We start from the raw sequence: 19965 nt of genomic DNA, 5'->3' as shown, positions 1-19965 counted from the left end.
TATAGGCAGTGGTGCGTACGTTCAGAGCAACGCGGATGGATCTGTCAGCCCACGGTTTCCGGTTTGGAAAACTTTCACCGTAGGGATGACATCATCCACCACCATTGTAATGAAGCCGGTCACCACTTCCGTAAACATGTTGACGTCATCAGAGGTGGACTGGAACCTGTCCCACTCAGCGTCGTCCAGCGCATCCTGTAGCGTGGCCTCTGATTGGGCGGGCCAGCGCTTGACCTCTCGCAACACCACCTCAAATCAAAATCAAATTTTATTTGTATAGCGTATTTTACAGCAGTTGTCACAATACGCTTTATAGACAACCCTGGCCTAAACCCCCACAGGAGCAAGCCTAAGGCAACAGTGGCAAGGAAAAACTCCCTGTGGCAGATGGGAAGAAACCTTGGAAGGAACCAGGCTCAAGGGGGAAACCCATCCTCCTCTGGTTGGCTCAGGGTGCCGACAGTTTTATAAGGTGTATGATGTGGCTCAGGTGATGGGTGGGGCCAGGTGGCAGTGATGAGAAACAGCAGGTGGTGACAGGGTTGGGGCAAGAGCCCCGTCGGCAGCGTGGGGAAGAGGGTAGAAACGGCAATTAGGGAATTTGCAATATAGCAGACAGTGGGTAGTGGCAGTAGTATGTATTGGGGGGGACCCCGCCAGGAGTAGTATATGGCTGCATATCTACTAGGACAGGGTTGGAGAGCCCATGCAGTCATGAGGGGTAGACGACCATACCCGCCTATCAAGAGCCAGCCCATGTAAAGCCGGGTCACAGCTGATTGACAGGTTGACAGTAAGGAAAGGATTGCCACTACAAAGCTGTGGCAGCACACTGGGCATGACAGTGCAGGTGGGGCGGCACAGAAATACACAGACCGGAGGTTTGGGAAAAACAGCCCAACAGGGCCTTTTATTTAACAAAAATTATACACAAAACAAAACCGTTCTCAACAACTAATGTTTCTTGCCTAAATCAAATAAAAGTAACTGATATTTGGGGTAACGATGACCGGGAGACAGCTGAGAAAATCCCTCTTCAAAGCTGGAAGAGGGATGTGGTCCTGCTTCTCCACCGGACTCTGAAATGCAAACAGAATCACAAACAGGTATTAAAAGCTCCACTGCAAACCCAAAACCCTCTCTTCAAGGGAGACAAAGGCCTCCTTTTAAGCTCCCAGCCCAGTTCCCTGGAGTGGCGGCAGCTGTGTCTCCTCATTCATTTCAGGTGTTTTGAGTGCAAAGGAGGGAGTTGGGGAATTTCAAGGTTGCCACTCTCCAGGGTCCTGTGGCTGGGCTTCATAGCGTGGCGCTGTCCCGGGTCCTGAACAGCTGGCCTGGTGGCAGGTTTGAGCTGATGTATATAAGGCTGGGAGGGGCACTGCGGGGGCATGCCCCGATCCACGCCACAGTACTTATTTATGGAATTTATGGAAATGGATATCACCCTTTTGTTATAAATTATTTGTTTTAAAATGGTAAATTAAGTTTTATAATGTTATAATGCCTGCTTGAATGTAATACAGTATTTGGCTACCAGACTTAACTTTTCTAGTTTAGTGTTCTGACAGAACTGTTGCAAACTACTGCCTGTTGCAAACTACTAAAAAAAACACAAAGGTTGTTTTGTGGATGGAACAGAACCTCAGTTCTTCAGTGGCATTTTCCTTCAGTAAATACAGAAGCTGTCAACAATAAACGTCACCAACTTGGTGCATTGTGGTTCTGTGCACCGGAGTGGCCTTAGCACAAGTCTAGATAAAGTGCTCATCAAGTACACTTTCGCACTTATGTTAAGTATGTGAATGCCCATGTCTGCAAATGTGATCAAACTATGCATGATATCATGTCTAAAATTCTGTTTTATTCATTTTAATACTCAAAGACTGCCTGAAGGAAGTACGAGGAAATTTGGAAACATAAGCCAGTAAACTGCCTAAATTCTGCTTGAATTTTGATGAAGATACCCTGCTGAATGAAGTGGAAATTATGCTCATCATGAATATTATACTGTATGTCTCTTTAAATGTAATTGTTTTTCCCATGGAATGCTTCAACTGCACACCTTTGGATTTCTAGCTCTTTATTTTCATACATTGTCCTCTTAAAGGTCCCACTTCTTACAAATAGAAGTGCAGCTAGTTTTGCCATTGATAGTGCAGTGTGGCATGAAACTTAGTTATCTCCATAATGTTTGGGACAAAGACAATTGTTTTTCTTGTTTGTCTCTGAACTCTACAATATTAGATCTGCAATCAAATAATTCACATGTAGTTAAAGTGCACATTCTCAGCTTTTATTTAAGGATATTTTTATACAATTGTTTGATACCCAGTTAGCCAATCAATGCAGAGCTTGTGAAAAAGTTGCTGTTCCCACCCTAAACAACCTATTTAACTTTAATGTCAAGAAACTCATTGTATTTAGATTTTTTAAACAAATGTACTGCAGTATTCTTTCCTCTTAAAAACCATGTCAACATGTTTGGTAGACCTTGTGGGTTATTATAAAAGTGATGAAAAATAATATGACACTGGACCTTTATGCATAATTCTCTTGCTGCATTATGCAGAAAATAACATGCTTTTTTAATATTCTGTTTTCATTCTTTTTCTTGCCATTTGTACGCAATCTGTGCAACATTTTTTGGATCTAGCTCTGTTTTGGTCCAAGCGCCATTAAACTTTTCCTTACACATTGCAATGATTGTTAGCAAATCTAATAACTAATGCAATTAGCCTGACAGAATGGTAGTTATCACACAATAATATTTGTCCTCCTTGGACCTGGAATTTCATTTTGTCCCCTGTAGGGGATATGAGTGTCTGGTCTTAATCTCAAGTACCATATGCTGAAACAAATACAGCAAGGGACATTTAATAAAGTAAAGTATTTCCAACTGCAACATGAAATATATATGTAACGTACACGAGAATTTAAAGTAATAATGATTTTTAGGATATTTAAGTTTTTATTTAATATTATTGATATGTTTGTATAGACATTTTTGAAGCTGGAGTCATTTTTTGTTTGCCATTTTACCATGCTATTGCCTCCCTCCTCCCAATTCCAAAAGACTGAAAATAAGAATATAACATCCTCATAACCAGAATTCCAGTGATGAGTTGCAGAGAGGTCAATAAGGACAGTTGCCATCACCTTCATCTGTTGTAGCTACCCTGATCAAACCAATTCCTCTTATAGTGACCCAATACCACTAATTGTATAACCAAAGAAAAATGTTTTACTGGTCTCATCTCACCTTACACTTGGGTCTCTTGTGTCCTTTCCCAACACTCAACTATAACCCTCACTCTTCCCTGCCTCTCCCCCCACAAGTATCCTGCAGGACCATGGGCTGTCTTCCTACCAAGGGCTGTTGGAGCAGGTGCTGCAGCTCCAGAAGTGTCATAGCTCAGCCTATCTGACTGCCTTTCTGGTGGACATCTATGAAGACATGTTGGAGTGTACTGGTGACCACCGAGAGAAGAATCTATTCAAAGCCTTGGAGGTGAGCAATAGGCATACAGGGCAGAGTCAGAATCCCTGAAATAATGTTGGATAGCTGTTTTGGCAATGTTACTGTACAGGTCACATCTGGTGCGTTAAACACAAAAATACTACAACACTACAAACAAACGCTTACGTTACAGTGTGAAATATCCTCATTATAAAATACCAATGACCTATTTAAAGAAATTCAATTTAAAAAATAACGTATATAACCAAAATATTTTCAGCAGTAACACTTACATTTGGACAATGAAATCTTATCTGTGTTCAGTAGGTCGAGACAGAGACAGAATCAATGCTGTCGCTCCCCAGTTCTAACTTGGCCCAGAAAACAATATATCAGTTAGGGATAGCAGGAAACGTATGCCTTAGCCATGCTCAGAATTTCTCAAGCATAATAATATTTTCCAAGAAATTACGAAAGTCATTGATAAAATTTTGCCAGGTGCAGGGTCTTTAACTGCTGGCGCAGACTGAACGCGTAATGGAACTATAATGAGACAAAACTTCTGCTTACGCTAAGCTATAAAACGCTATTCCAAAAGTAAAATTAGACATATTGTACATCGTTAGAAAGGATATTCTGTCACCTATTGGATCAATTACTTGTTGATCAAGCCGGTTTGTACTAGAAAATACGAAAACACTGTAAACAACATGTGGTATTACTCACAACTATTTTGGAAGGTACAGTTGAGGCCAAATGTTTACATACACCTCGGCTAAAGACATTCAAACTCAATTTTTCACAACTCCACACATTTCATGTTACCATACATTTCATGTGTTAAGTCAATTAGGATGTCATTTCAAAATAATAGATAAGAGACAGATTTATTTAAGATTTTATGTACTTTATCAGATTTTCAGTGGGTCAAACTTTTACATACAGTTTGTTAGTATTTGGTGGAATTGCGTTTAATTGCTTAACTTAAATCAAACGCTTGGGATAGCCTTCCACAAGCTTCTCACAATACTGTACAGAATTTTTGCCCATTTCTCCTCACAGAACTGGTGTAACTCAGTCAGGTTTGTGGGCTTCCTTACTTGGACATGCTTTTTCAGTTCAGTTCACAAATTTTCTATGGGATTCAGGTCAGGGCTTTGTGCTGGCCACTCCAATACTTTCACTAATTTGTCTTTAAGCCATTTAAGCCATGGCGATGTAGGATCCTCTTCATGGTGAATGTAGATACTTTGGTTGTATATACTTTGGGTATACTTATATACTTTGGATGCCTCCAACTCCTTCACCAGTTCCTTTGTTGTTGTCTTGGGGTTCAGTTGAACCTTTCGGAGTTTTTTCAGCCCTGGGAGGTAATTTGTGCCTCCTTCCTGAACGATTCAGTGTCTGTGTGGTCACAAGATTTTTATATTTGCATACAATTGTTTGTACAGATGCTTGTGTTACCTTCAGTTTTTTGTAAATTGCTCCTAAGGAGAAACCGGACTTGTGGAGGTCCACAATTTTTTCTGGGGTCTTGGCTGAGTTGCTTGGATTTTCCTGTGGTATCAAGGGCTAAAAGGCAGTGGCTCTAAAGGTAGGACCTTAAATACAGCCCAGCCACAGGTGCCAATTAACTCCCAATGAACTCCTAATTTTGAAAATTGGCCGATCAGAAGCTTCTAAAAAGTAATTGCATAAATTCCTAGAATCTTCCAAACTGTTCAGAGACAGTCAACTTGCTGAATTTTTGACGCAATGGAATTCTGATATAGTGAATTAAACCTTAAATAAATCTATTTCTAATCAATTGTTTTAAAATTACCTTAGATGTAATTGACTTGCAATTGCAAAAGCAATGTATGATAAGAAGAAATGTGTGGAGTTTAAATATATTTAGCCTCAGTGTATGTAGACTTTTGGCCTCAACTGTCACAATAACAAATGACCACATATTTCACAAACGGATTGTCCAAGACAGTATACTGAACAACATGGCCCCAAAGTTAAGACATTTTTATATATAGAGGGTATGCATTGACGTCACTTTCCCACCAGAATACGCCCCCTTAGTCGGGACTGAGTGGCAAAACATCCTGCGACATGGCTGCCTTTAGTATAGGAAACTGCAAAACCAGGAGTAAAACAAACGATTATCTGCTTAAATTAAAGGCAGTTGGACTCGACAGTGATCCTTACAACTTACCAAAGAACCAGTGGTCCATGGACATTCAACGAGAAATCAGAGCTATCTTTTTACAGACTGCTGAAAGCTAAAGAAAAGAGAAGCGATGCATCGCTGCAATTCACAGAAACAACTCGAATCCAGGCCCCGAAACGTGGATTTGCGGTTGTTATTTTGTACCAGGCATGTTGGATTCCCCCTGTGGAATGAGGGATGTGAGAGCAAACATAACAAGAACAGTTAGAGTGTTGTTTTGCTGTCCTATTAGCATAACGCCACCAGGAGTTTGTAGCATAATGATGTGGCAGAGCTCCTGGTGTCAGCCAAGCTTCGTCCTCTGCAATCGCATACTTCTTGTGGCAGTTTGTCACCTCAGCTTCGTGGCTCCGAAGGCTGGGTGTTGTTGCAGAATCTCTTGTGGGCTAATTGGATTGGCAGGACAATGACGAGGCTGATGAGGCACAGCAGGGCCGGGCCAGCCCCAATACTGCAGCCCAATCTTCTGAAGGGATTGAACCCCTCGGTTTGCCTGCCCTCGTGCGGTATGTTGGGAGCAGAGGTTACTAGCGCATGCCCCTTGATGTGTTGGTTCTCATTGAGTTTTTAAACTCTGTGAGAATAAATGTATTGGTTCTCGGTGAGTTTTTAAACTCCGTGAGAACTAGCGATTTCTGTGCGTCAGTTGAGGTCGGTCTTATCCCTTATCCCTCTAGCCGCGTTTCCACCAAAAGTACCCAGGAACTACTTTTCAAGTAAGTAAAAGGTTCCTTCAGCCTATTGTTGTCTGCGTTTCCACCGCGGTCTAAAGTCCCTCGAAGATTAGGCAAATTAGCCCACTGACGTATGAAAAGGCGACGTTGTCGTCGGTCCATCTGTCCTATGATTTCTTCTGTAACCTCATACTACCACCGAAGTAGCCTACATTATTTTCTAATAACCGGGACAGCCCTCTAAGTTTTCCTGCAGCGCGGCAGAGAATACAGCTGGTGATTCAGCATAGCCTTGCAGCATGCGAGACCAGGTGTATCTCTTTCATTTGGTAAATGGTAAATGGTAAATGGACTGCATTTATATAGCGCTTTTATCCAAAGCGCTTTACAATTGATGAGACAACCAGAGCAGTTTAGGGGTTAGGTGTCTTGCTCAAGGACACTTCGACATGCCCAGGGCGAGGTTTTTGAACCGGCAACCCTCCGACTGCCAGACAATCGGTCTTACCTCCTGAGCTATGTCGCCCCATTTAAATGTGAAAGCAAATCAGTACTGGAAATTGATATCAACCGGTATACTGAAAAATGCATTTGCAAGATCGATCACAGTAAAATAAGTTGCATTGCTCGGGACTTGGCAGGATCAGGTACAACCAGGGCACGCTGTTGCACAGTGCTATTTACAGCTTGCAGATCTTGCACAAAACGCCAAGACCCATCAGGCTTTTTCACAGGCAGGATTGGGGTATTGCATGGAGAATTAGGGCAGGGAACCACGACACCAACTTTTAACAATACATCAAACACAGGGCCAATCCCCTCCTCGGCCTCTGGGCGGAGGGGTATCGATGTTTGCATGGTCTGTAATCTGACTTAGGGGTAACTTGGAGTGGAGTTGCCCCGGTCATGAGCCCCACACCCCGGTCACCCCGCCCTGGGCATGTCGAAGTGTCCTTGAGCAAGACACCTAACCCCTAACTGCTCTGGCGAATGAGAGGCATCAATTGTAAAGCGCTTTGGATAAAAGCACTATATAAATGCAGTCCATTTAACATTACCATTTACCACATCATGTTTGGACATAGCCCACAATTGAGAGGGAATTTCACTCAATTTCAAGTCTGACACATGTGACAGGTGCTGGTGTTTTGGTCCGCAAGTAGGGCAAGGTCATTTTTCAGTTTTTACACATTACGAAAGTGAAGATTATAAACTTTCAAATGGTGTGTCATACATTGAAATCTGAAAATAGTTGAAGAAGATATGCTTATTTGAATGTTGGTACTCCTAAAATCAAGTAGCAGAGAAAATCCCCTTGAAAGATCTTGAACTTTTCACACTTCTCACAGGGAGATAATGGGTGGGAACAACAGCTAGTTAACTCCACCCCAACCACTCCCCCACTAGAGTACCTGTAAATTCTTGCCCATTTAGGGGAAATTTAAACTAAGCAGGGTACCCAGCATCTCCAAATCTACCCACAATGTCTAAATTATTAACACTGGTCTAAAATAGCTAGGGTCCAGAAACAAATCCAAAATCTCTCCAAAAAGGAATGTAATGCTTTTTGTCCATTGTAAAGCATATGAGCCCCTAATGAAGGTTTAAGATGAAACATAGATATAATTTAAACATAATGCAAACATATAGTCACACAATGCTCCACAGTACCTAAATGTGTAATAATTAACTCTTGTATGTAGCCTATTTCTATACTCTGTACACTCCTGTGTTTTCTTGTATGGGAATGGGACGATATAAAAACATTTTTCAGCCGTCCACCACGTTTTGGCAATGTTTTTAACACTCTCCTCATCACTGTTGTATGCGTCACCAAAACCATTACACTACTAACTAACGCTTACATTACAGTGTGAAATATCCACATTACATAATACCACTAACCTATTTAAAGACACTCAATTTCTAAAATAACGTAATAACCGAAATATTTTGAGCAGTAATACTTACATAGCAATGATGAAATCTTATCTATAGCCGCGTTTCCACCGCAGGAACTATACCCCGGAACTAGGAACCTTTTGAGGAACTCAGTGCGTTTCCACCGCAGGAACTAGGGTCTAAATTTAGTTCTGGGGGCTTTGTTTTACCCCCCAAAACGTTCCTGCTCGGGGGGTAGTACTTTCCGAAAGTACAGGAACCTTTTGGGTGGAGCTTGCAGCGCTGAACATTTCTGATTGGTCGAGTACTCGCAGCATTTGTGTTGTATTTATTTTCCGCCATTACCCGCCATGTTTGAAAATATGCAGCGGCAAACCAATTTATTTTCATAATAACTTCATGTTATGCGGCGCAGTAGCCTAGTTTTGGTTATAGCCTGCCAACGTCTTGGAATTATAACGTGTGCTCTTCTGTTCTTTTCTTGCTTTAGTATTCGTTTTATAAAATGCTAAGCATTCGTGCTGGGACAGCATATTACGTAGGCTACCAAAACATTCAAACGGATTAATTCGGTTGCTGAATATTTTCTTCCGGATTTTCTTTGTTAGCCCGTTGTAATTGACTCAAAACGTTTGATACAGTTATGTGAGGTATGCGGTAGTTCTGCGTAATTAACATTGGTGATACAGTACAAGCAAACTGGAAATCACCTTCCGCACTTTTTGTCCGGGTAAAATAACAGGTTAATTCTAGTAATCTTCCCTTTAGCTTTTTCAGACTGCCGTAATTTTACTCAATTTTACTGCCATTTTTCAATTCCACGAAAAGACCAGGAAGACTATGGACTAATTTATGGTGCATGGTTCGCATCTGGAGGGCACACTTCGCTGCTCGGCTAGCAGTAACTTTGAAGGAAAGCAAACGGTGGCTGTACCCCTACTAATTTACATTTTCACGCAAGTCCGAGTTTTCGTTCTATTCTTGTCATTTTGCCATTAGCCTATATGGAATTGACGACGAGAAAGTAATCAAACAGCAAATTGTTTACAACGTGTGCATGTTTTCTGCTGTTGTTGCCAGTTATACATATAAATGTGAATGCATTCTGTCGCTTCGGATGTCAAGACATGAAAGCGAATGTTCGCATAAAAACATAATGAATGTGTTTGAGAGAATATATGAAAATCAATAAATACAAAAGTAACCATATATAGTCATTGTTGGTAACCCGTTGTATATAAGTGAAATAAACCCCTCCGGGCTGTCCCGGTTATTAGAAAATAATGTAGGCTACTACGGTGGTAGTATGGGGTTACAGAAGAAATCATATGACAGATGAACCGACGACAACGTCGCTTTTTCATACGTCAGTGGGCTAATTTGCCTAATCTTCACGGGACTTTAGACCCCGGTGGAAACGCAGACAACCATTGGCTGAAGGAACCTTTTAGTTCCTGGTAAAGTAGTTCCTGGGACTGAAAGTTTCGGGTAATTTTGGTGGAAACGCGGCTTATGTTCAGTAGATGGAGACAGAGACAGTAAATCAATGGCAGTTATATCTGCTTCTGTTTTGCTCCAGAAAACGATGTCAGATAGGTCTATCAGCAAACACATGGCTTAGCTATGCCCAGAAGTCCTCAATAATAATGGTATTTTCCAAGGAATTACAAAATATCGTTGACAACGTTTCGTTAGGTGCAACGTCTTTTAATGCTACCATATAGAGCGAATGCCATGGTAAGAAAATGTTCGGTTACCCTAACCTATAAAACGCTATTCCAAAAGCAAAATTAGACGTTATACATCATTAGAAAGCTTATACTCTCACCTACTGATTGAGCGTCCGCCATTTTAGCAACCTCACACAGTAAACAAACATAGGCTACTACCACACGGCTTTATTTATGGGCGGTGGCTTGACCAAAACAAAGTGACAATAGCCAACGAAATCAAACATGCTAATTAAACTGCACCCCCATCACGCCTCCAAAACCCGGGTGTAAGAATCACTAAAACAAGCCGAATTTGCTGACAAATTATAACTATTTAGTGACCCTAAAAATGTTGTTTATTCTATTGAGTGACTTCTTCAACACTTTAACTTTCGTAATATGAAAAAAAGGAAAACAGTAAAAAAAAATTAAAAAACCTTTTTTGCCTCCTAGCGCGATTTCAAGATTTGCGACTTGCGGACCTTTTCTCCAGCAGCCGTCACACACGTAGGTAGGTGTGGGTGTCCCGTGGCATTTCGTGAATGCTGCGGGTCCCAGTCAGTGTGTTGGGAAACTGGTGCGCAGTGACACGCAGAGAGGGAGAATATGTTGAGTGTTCTCTCTCTTCCCAGTCCTTAGCATCCAAACATAATTGTACCCACGGTCCTATGTCCTCCCATTTTTTTTTTTTTTTTTTTTTTTGAGGCTTTGCACAGAGACACATGGGGTGCACTTCCCAAAATAGTGTAGAATTGTTGTTATGATGAGCTCAATTGTACAGACAATGTGCAAAAATCATGTCCTAACAAAAACGAATACAGTTTAGTTTCACCGTACCAGGGTTTTTTCATAACCCCAGTATCTACCCCGACTGAGGTGTGCATGCAGTTGTAATTCTGTCATCCTGTCCCCTCTGCCTGCCCACTTATCCCTGGCCATTTGCACGGCTTTGGCTGCAACTGGGCATCTGTCTAGATACCAGGCATAGCAGTACGTATCAAGTTTTGCTGCATTCCCAATTTCAACTTTTAGACCTTCATATGTACATTCTACAACCATTCCTAATTTGCACATTAAATCTCTACCAAGCAGATTCACCGGACACACAGGGGAGAATAAAAATGCATGTTTAAAAAGGATAGCGGAGTTTGCTTGCATGTCCTGCACCACTAAAGGGACTGTAAACATTTCTCTAGCAGTATCTCCTCCCGCATCCTGGCTGACCATGGTTTTTCCGCTAATAGGTGGGGGCTGTGATCCCCAAGATTTTGTTGTTATTACAGAATGACCAGCCCCCGTATCTACAATAAAGTCTAATGCTCGCCCATTGACTTGTAATGGCCAGATTATTACAGAATTAGAGGCCGTTCGATATAGAAAAACCGCGGACTCACCACCTTCAGCATGCATGTCCTCCTCCCGCGCCCACCTTCATTGTCCCTGGCCTCCAGGGTTTTGGAAAGTCACATTCCCTGGTGGGGCCGTGTCCCAGCCCCCGGTAGCTTGGTTGGTCTTGGGATGTGGGCAATTACGAATCCAATGCCCTTGTTGTCCACAGTTGTAGCAGACGTCGGGACCCACCATAGGCTGGGGCCTTTGTCCAGTCCCTTGACCTCGGCCGAGTTTACGTCCTCGACCGCGACCCCTCTGCTGCTGTTGTTGCTGTCCCTGCTGTCCTGCTTGGGGGTTCGGGCACTCCAGCATAGGTAGCTGTGGCTCAGCCTTCCCTCCAGGTATGCTGTACTGGGTGGTGCTTCTGGTGCGCAACGGGCTGCTGGGCGGAATGGACGGGGGCTCATGGCTGCTGGGGCCCCCCCTGACCGGGTCTGCGACGCTGGAATCTGGGGAGGAGGCAGGAGTACGCATAAAGCTTACCAGGGCTGGTGCTTGACCTGTGCCGGTTGTTGTCCCACTGGTGGGGGGTTGGGTTCGGCGTGGGTCGGAGCTGGAACTTGCTTCTGCCTGACCCCTCTGCCGGGTGCAGAGGGTTGCCGTGGAGCTGGCGGGTGATAGGGCGGTGGACACGCAGGGCAGTCCAGGTCCAAGTTAGTTTGGTGTATGCTGGCGAGTTGTGCTGAATTTGGATACAAAAGGCCGCAGGAATGCGAAGCAGGAGGTAACACTGAATCTAAAAGTGACGGTTTTTTCTCAGCTGTCTTATCTCCGTCTCCCCCCTTAGTCGGTTTCTCCTGCCTTAAAGTTGTTTCTTTTGTCCATAAAACTACTCCATCCCAGCCGGGTTTATGTTTATGTTATGTTTTATGTTTATTTCTCTTATATTTAGTCTCATGCTCCTGCAATCTAATCTTTAAGAGTTCAATCTGATTTGGGGTAAACCTGCCCTTTTTAGGGAATCCTAATTTTTCCCAGCTATCACACTGGTGCGTGGCTGCCGACCCATATTTGTCATGCATGATCTTTATTGGACCCGTAAATTCTAAGTCCTGGACCTTTGAACCCTTTGAATTATTCTAACCCATGGCTGTAAGTTTATCCTTTAACCATTAGTCTGTACCCTATTTTTATCTTAATGTATATATTCGTGCACGTTAGAATTATTTATCCACACTATTACTAATTCTTATATTTATTTCATGCACTTACCGCTGCATTCAGTTCGAAATATTCAATGGTTTAAATTACCCGTTTCTTTGAGACTTTGTCTCTGACTTAATGGACCCGTTGGCCCCTTCTGTCAGACAAGCTATAACTGGTCCCAGACTGGGTCTTCCCATCTGGGTCGTCCTGAAACGTCCTGAATACAGGGTTAAACCATAAAAGAGGAATACCGTCCTCCCAAGGGATACCGCCCTCTTGAATTACCCGTTGAACAGAAGTGCTGTGGTCTCACCTCGGTATGTTCTTAGGATCGCGTATTGGTCACCCCCCACATGAGCTTCCCCGACCCGGACCGGATACCATCGTCCTTCCCTGCAGGCAACTGCTTACAGTCCCTTCACTTGGCGGGTTTTCGGTTCAAGGGATTATAACCCTAGGCAGTGTACACTGTCTTTTCCGCGTCACAGCCTTTAGGGTTACTCTGTAGGGAAAAACCAAGTTAGCGATCCTGCCGACTACGCCAAGAAATGTCAGGGAAATTACCGTTTCCCATCCCCACATCACCAGAGGTGAGATCCTTCCCCAATAACACAGAATCACAGCACTTTCAAAGATCAATAGGACTTTTATTCCACTTGCAAGGAGAAGAAAGAATGAGAGAGCACTCACAAAACTCTCTGAAGTTTCAGATGAATAGGCCATTCCTTATATCCACAATCTCAGTAACTTTTCACTAGGCACAGGAGGCGTGTTTCTCCTTTTCACATAAACAGCTGCCCCCTGCCCTAATTAATCCTTACCCTCCTTAGCAGTGGACACCCGGTCTGACAACCTTGGTCTTCCCAGCTTTATTTTCTCTCCCGATAAGATTGACCGTACAATAAAATCCTCCAGGATGCGGTGTCATCCGCCAGTCCTCCGAATATGTGGAGAATGGGACAGTCTGTTTTTCACACTTAGGCCTTGATCGTTTATCTTTTTGTTTACTGACCAGTTCTCAGACAGTGTCTTCTCACTTTCCAGAACTCAGAACAGACTATGCAAAGGTCTAAACACTTGATTTGAAACTATTTGCTATAAAGAGTATATTTCGAATCACTTACATTTGGATATATGGTATAACAATAATTAAGAGAATAATAAAGGATATATTTAATCACGTGACTCTATCTGTTAACACACATACTGTTAATCAGAAAATTACTCTTACAAGTGACATCATTTCTGCTGCTTGTAGGCATTTCTTAACAAAGATGATAGTGTTGAAGATACAGATAACAAATGACAGTTTTGTACAAGTACAGTTCAAAAATATAAAGTCCAAGTTTAGTTTTCAGAGACAAAGAACTGTTGTTTCAGCCAATGAGATTCATTTAATCACAATATGTAAAGATTCTACTAGTCAATCATAAGTTAGGGTCAGGGAATCCATACCTAGACTGACCATGTGGGCCTAGAGGTCCTTTAGTCCACTAAAGCACTTGATTTATACCACCGCTGTCTACCTCCTCTAGCTTACATTACAACAGAGACGTGGTATGGGGTGAAACAGCATATAGGCTATTAAAAGTAAATTTTCAGAAATATATTCATCAAGTTACCTTAAGATCAATATTTTTCATACAATTGCTATAATGTAACACTTTCTATAAGTCAACTTTTTAATCATAACCCAGCATGCCACATACTCGCTCACCCACCTCTTTATTAGTATACGTATCTGGTATTGGGACTCCAGAACAGCCTGAATTCTTTGTCATGCGTTTAACAAAGTGATAGAAATATTTGCTACGGATTTTGGTCCATGCTGATTCAATTGCATGATATAGCCACACATTCATGGTATGAACCTTCTGTTCCTCCTCATTCGGAAAGTTGCTCTATTGGATTGAGATCCTGGGACTGTGCTGGCCATTGGAATAAACTGAAGTCACCGATATAGTCATGGAACCAGCTTGAGGTGATGTGGGCATTGTCACATGGGACATTATCCTGTTGGAAGTATCCATTTGAAAAGGGTAGTATGGCCATAAAGGAATGTACATGGTCAACAGCAATGCATAGGTACGATGTGGCATTCATATGATGCTCATTTTGTATTAAGGGGCCTAATATGTGTGCAAAGAAAACATTCTTCGCATGGATTCATGCTTTTTATGCCAAATTCTGATCCTACTATCTTGTGGCAGAGATTTGTCAGGCCCTGGTGCCTACCTTTCCTGGTTTTGTAGGGTGCTTTTGGGTTCCTGAACAGGATCCTCGGGCAGAGCTGGGAAGAGCGGTCTTCATTTGCGGCACAACTGTGCTGAGTGTTGTGCCCTATTTAACTCCTATTTTAACTTAGTTCGTTTGGTTGCTTGCTGTCTCTCCTGGTATGTTTCTTTATTTAAGTAGACAATTTTTGTCTCATCTGTTACGTTGGGCTATAATACGCTATTCCAAAAGTAAAATTTGATATCGTTAGAAAGCTTATACTATTATACTTGATAAATTAATTGTCAATTAAGCCAGATTGTACTAAAAAGGGCGACAACACCGTAAACATGTTTTGTCACAAATAGATTGTCCAGGAAAATATATGACCACTCAGTCTCGAAAGGGATATCTCTACACTTAAAACCAATGGTAAGGTTGCATATTTATTTCATATTCAGTCCCAGATATTGACAGCAGAATGACATGGTATAATTTTAGAAAAAATAGTCTTTGTTAGGGTCTTTGTTTATTTCATTATTCAGTGAGCAGTGTTTTCATTGCTGTATTTGCATATCTTAGGTATATTGTTGGGAATAGAAATGTTTAGTGGTGAAAGAATATTTTTATGAACTCTGAGATGGATGCTGTTGTTCAATGTGTCATGCATGGGGGCTATATTTGCAAATGAAACTGCAGTGACGGGGTGCTTGTTAAATGGATGGCAGACGCGACAATAGTGACACAAACTCCGTATTCGGCATAGTTGCATTCCGTGAATTCTTTACCAGAGTTTGTATGCTTTGAGGGAAGGAGAAAGTCTCAAGTGTTGGAAGTCTGCTTATGACGATAGGCTGGTTATGCCACTTAATGCTAAAATTTGTTATACTGGTGCAGTCGTCCTCCCTGATTCCATCCTCATAATGCAGTGAGTTCCACACAACAGTCTGTTTGGCTGCTTATGTTCTGCTGTGGGCTGGCAACTCGCTGTTTGAACTGCTTCTCGGTTCAACACCCAAACTATTTCTGCTACATTTAACAGGATATTCTCAAATTCTCTTTAAATAATCTCCACAGTCTCCCTCTTGCAAGTACTTGGGCACAAAAATATTTGTTGTAACCTGTTCCTCATATGTGACAGATTTTTTAAGTATCTGGTTTAATTGAAAAAAACATGTTAACATTAATTTCAGATCTCGTTTCTGTGGGTATATTTGATCATGCCACTCTTTCATCAATTACAGTTATTTTCCATTTTACACACAGTCCTCTTCAGGCGGCACCTCTCCCCACCCCTCCCTAGCCTATAGTTTAGCTCAATGTACCTAGTTAGGCTAATGCGATCACGTTAGTTTTTATTTGGCAGGATTGTTTTTGTCTGATTCTGATTAGGCAAATGTGATTTCAGTGCTAGTTTGTACTTGGCAGGATTGTTTGTTTGTTTGCTGAACAGGTTACCCTACAGGGTTGGAGTCCTGATCTATTATCATTATTATTATTATTATTATTATTATTATTAATAATAATAATAATAATAATAATTACATTTATATAGCACTTTTCCAGATGCTGAAAGTGCTTTACAGTGAAGGGGAACTCACCTCACCCACCACCAATGTGTAGCACCCACCCGGGTGATGCACGGCAGCCATTTTGCGCCAGAACGCTCACCACACATTAGCGAAGGTGGAGAGGGAGAGAGACATTTATTTAGCCAATTAAATCTGGGGATGATTTTAGTGGCAAGTTTGCGAAAGCCAGATCTGGGATTTGACTAGGACACCGGGGAACCCCCTACTCTTAGCGATAAGTGTCATGGGATCTTTAATGACCACATTGAGTCAGGACCTCGCTTTAACGTCTCATCCGAAAGACGGCATCTCCTACAGCACAGTGTTCCCGTCACTGCACTGGGGCATTGGGGTTTATTTGTACCAGAGGGAAGATTTCCCCCTGCTGGCCCACCAACACCACTTCCAGCAGCAACTCCGTATTCCCTGGTGGTCTCCCATCCAAGTACTAACCAAGCCCACACCTGCTTAGCTTCAGCCATTTGGCAGGAGCAGAGTGCAGAGTGCTCTATGTGGTCACTTCTGGCACTACAATCTTTACTTCACTCTAGTGTGTTTCTTTTGCACTTCTGCACCTTGAACTAATGCACTTGTTGTACGTTGCTCTGGATAAGAGCGTCTGCTAAATGCCTGTAATGTAATGTAATGTAATGTAATGATGAATACAAATGAGTGGCGTAATAGGCTGTTATGTTTTGCTCAGCTTTGTGATGTCCTGGCTGGAGAGATGGACCCCATACGCAGCGAGTACTGGAAATACGTGGCCCAGTCCCTGCAACACAAGTATGGCACTAACTACAGTGCTGGCAACCCTCCCTCATCCAAGGAATCGCAGAAGACTGCCAATGACTGACAGAAAGGAACCGTGCTTTGCCCCTCCCTGCACCTGCTGGCACATTTCTTCTCAGCAGTACTGAGTTTTGTTATCCCTTATGCAAGACTAAATAATGTATTTTAGTCCAAGCATTTTCTGTCATATTTTCTATGGTAAATTATGTCTGTGGCTGTTGAAGATGCTTGAAGATTGAAATGTTGCCAATATACTGTACAGCAAAGCTCTGCATTGCTTAGACTGTAATGTATTTTTTACTCTAGCACTCATAATAATAAAATGGTATAAATCATTAGCCTGGATTTTATTTTACCGACCATGGCCCCCCTGAAATTTTTGGTGTTGAAAGGTCTATCTGCCTATTCCTTATTACATTACATGCATATTCCGTAAAATTTGTTTGTGATTTGGTAGATTTTGTGCCCTATTTCACAGTCAATTCTTGAAAAAGCGTGATGGGCTGCACCTGAACCGGAGGGACACTGCTGCATTGGGCCTATATGTATGCACAGGTACCACAGGATTATTCATCTAAGGGCTTGGGGGGGCAGGGAGATAAGATAGTAAAACACATTTTAAAGGTTATTCTTGTCGCAATTAATTCCAAAGGTAAGGTTAATTCATGTGTAGTAGCCTACCATTTACAATACTGTGGTCAATTAATCTACATCAATTCGGCTTTTGTTAATCTGTGATACTGCAAAAGCTATGTGGCACTACAAGCTCTGTATTTAAAGGCCCCCTTACTGGACCCTCGGGTGCCTTCCTCCGCTAATTTAAATGCCAGTTGAACACAATACAAATATACAGAATACAAAACTGAAGACAAGACAAACTAGGTTCATTTGTGTCAGATTTTATGTACCCCTTGCTTTATTATTGCTAACGTCTCTCTTTTGCTCAGGACACTCTCAAAGATGCCTCAAAAAAAGTTCAATAATTCCGACAATTTATCTCTATTAAAATTCTGAAGTTATGTTCATTGTTTTACAGCATTGCAAAGACATGCATTTATCTCATTGGCAACAGCCCATTCAATTTTGACCACGATTAGGTTATACCTACCTTGGTCAAAATGAAATGAGCTGTTGTCAATGAGATAAATGCATGACTTTGCAGTGCTGTAAAACAATGAACATAACTTCATTCACGGGTAAGTACATTGTTTACAACAATAATGGAAGTATTTCTGTATTTATCTTTACAGTCTATTTATGCATTAAAAACAAACACAAAACCAAATAGCAAAAGCAATGGCCTACTATACAGTCCCATCTGATGTGTGCATATAATTGAATGCATGTGACCAGGTGGCTGTGTATTTTCCATTAATCATGTGGTATAGGACCTTCAAATAGCGATTGCAGCAGCAGCATACAAGATGTTAGTGACCGTGTTACATTTATGGTGCATTACATTTAAGGTTTAAGATTTATTTTATTTTAAAAAGGGACAGTGCACATTAATAAACATGAAAACTTTTACCATGTAAATGTGCCAGATTTAGCCATACAGGCTAATTTTCATCTGTAGTTTCTGGGCAGGTTGATGGTTTAAGGAACATAAAAGAACGTGCATAACACATAAGCACAGACAAATGAGTAAAAAAATATGCAAACATTGACAAGAAACATTACAAGCAAACTTCTGTTCCCCAAGTGAAACTAACATGGATAATGCCAGACTGCTTTAAACTTTCTGACCATTGTGAAGTTTCATGGAATAACCACAAAATTTGTTGAATTACATTTATACATGTTTCTCATATTTCACTCAAGTACACACAAATGTCCCAATTTACAGCTTGTCTCTAAAATGTATTTTCCTCTCCTTTCCCGTTAAAATAAGAGCAATGGTAATTTATCGCAAGTCACTGTTCTAGTTTGCTGGCAATTCCTGTGTTTGAAATGTTAACTGTCAGATATGGTTTTGAGTGCTCACATTATTTTAGCAAAAAGACTATTGTGGTGGAAATTACCTTAATTTCATCCAGTCGGTGAGCAGAGTCCAACAGACTTACACACAATATTCAGTTCAGATACCTTTCTTCGGCCAAATAGGAGACTCTGCACAGCGCCACAACACGTCTGTATGAAAGCTCTCAGAACAGGTGAAAAGTCATTAATTTTATACAGTAAAAGCAGGTGAAAGGCGGGTTTTAGAATTTTCCCAAAACCTGTCTGTCTCAAACTGCACGTAGTGCAGTTTTGCAGCTCGACTCTGATTGGTTAAAAACATTGGATTTCTGAGAAACGGACTTGTTTAGACGAAAAAGTGCGGAAGGTGATTTCCAATTTGCTTTTACTGTATCACCAATGTGAATTACGCAGAACTACCGCATACCTCACATAACTGTATCAAATGTTTTGAGTCAATTACAACGGGCTAACAAAGAAAATCCGGAAGAAAATATTCAGCAACCGAATTAATCCGTTTGAATGTTTTGGTACGTAATATGCTGTCCCAGCACGAATGCTTAGCATTTTATAAAACGAATACTAAAGCAAGAAAAGAACAGAAGAGCACACGTTATAATTCCAAGACGTTGGCAGGCTATAACCAAAACTAGGCTACTGCACTGCATAACATACAAGTTTGATTTGAAGTTATTATGAAAATAAATCGGTTTGCGATTTATTTTCAACATGATTTTTAAACATGGCGGTGAAATAAAGCAAATAACAATGCAAGTAGTCGACCAATCAGAAATTTTCAGCGCTTGCGCCCCACCCCAAAGGTTCCGGTACTTTTGGAAAGTACTACCCCCCAAGCAGGAACTTTTTTGGGGGTAAAATAAAGCCCCCGGAACTAAATTTAGACCCTAGTTCCTGCGGTGGAAATGCACGG

General features: G+C 41.6%; 1 protein-coding gene across 5 annotated transcripts in view; it reads left to right on the top strand.

The window, feature by feature from the left end:
• fnta (farnesyltransferase, CAAX box, subunit alpha) overlaps positions 1-17413 on the top strand; it is a 73938-nt gene extending 56525 nt beyond the window's left edge. For 2 of the 5 annotated variants that reach the window (XM_064302810.1, XM_064302811.1), the window contains exons 8-11: positions 3337-3508; positions 10417-10474; positions 11522-11696; positions 16990-17124. In XM_064302810.1, the coding sequence (XP_064158880.1) occupies positions 3337-3508; positions 10417-10474; positions 11522-11673 (382 nt within the window). In that variant the 3' untranslated portion in view covers positions 11674-11696; positions 16990-17124. Of the gene's footprint in view, positions 1-3336; positions 3509-10416; positions 10475-11521; positions 11697-16989 lie in introns of those variants that run through there. The other 3 variants (XM_064302813.1, XM_064302814.1, XM_064302815.1) reach the window with 2 other exon arrangements.
• The last annotated feature ends 2552 nt before the right edge of the window (positions 17414-19965 follow it).

The sequence above is a fragment of the Anguilla rostrata genome, chromosome 12, assembly GCF_018555375.3.
Source record: "Anguilla rostrata isolate EN2019 chromosome 12, ASM1855537v3, whole genome shotgun sequence".
Lineage (NCBI taxonomy): Eukaryota > Metazoa > Chordata > Actinopteri > Anguilliformes > Anguillidae > Anguilla > Anguilla rostrata.
Note: the sequence above shows the minus strand (reverse complement) of the source record. Positions and strands in the feature narration are given on the sequence as shown.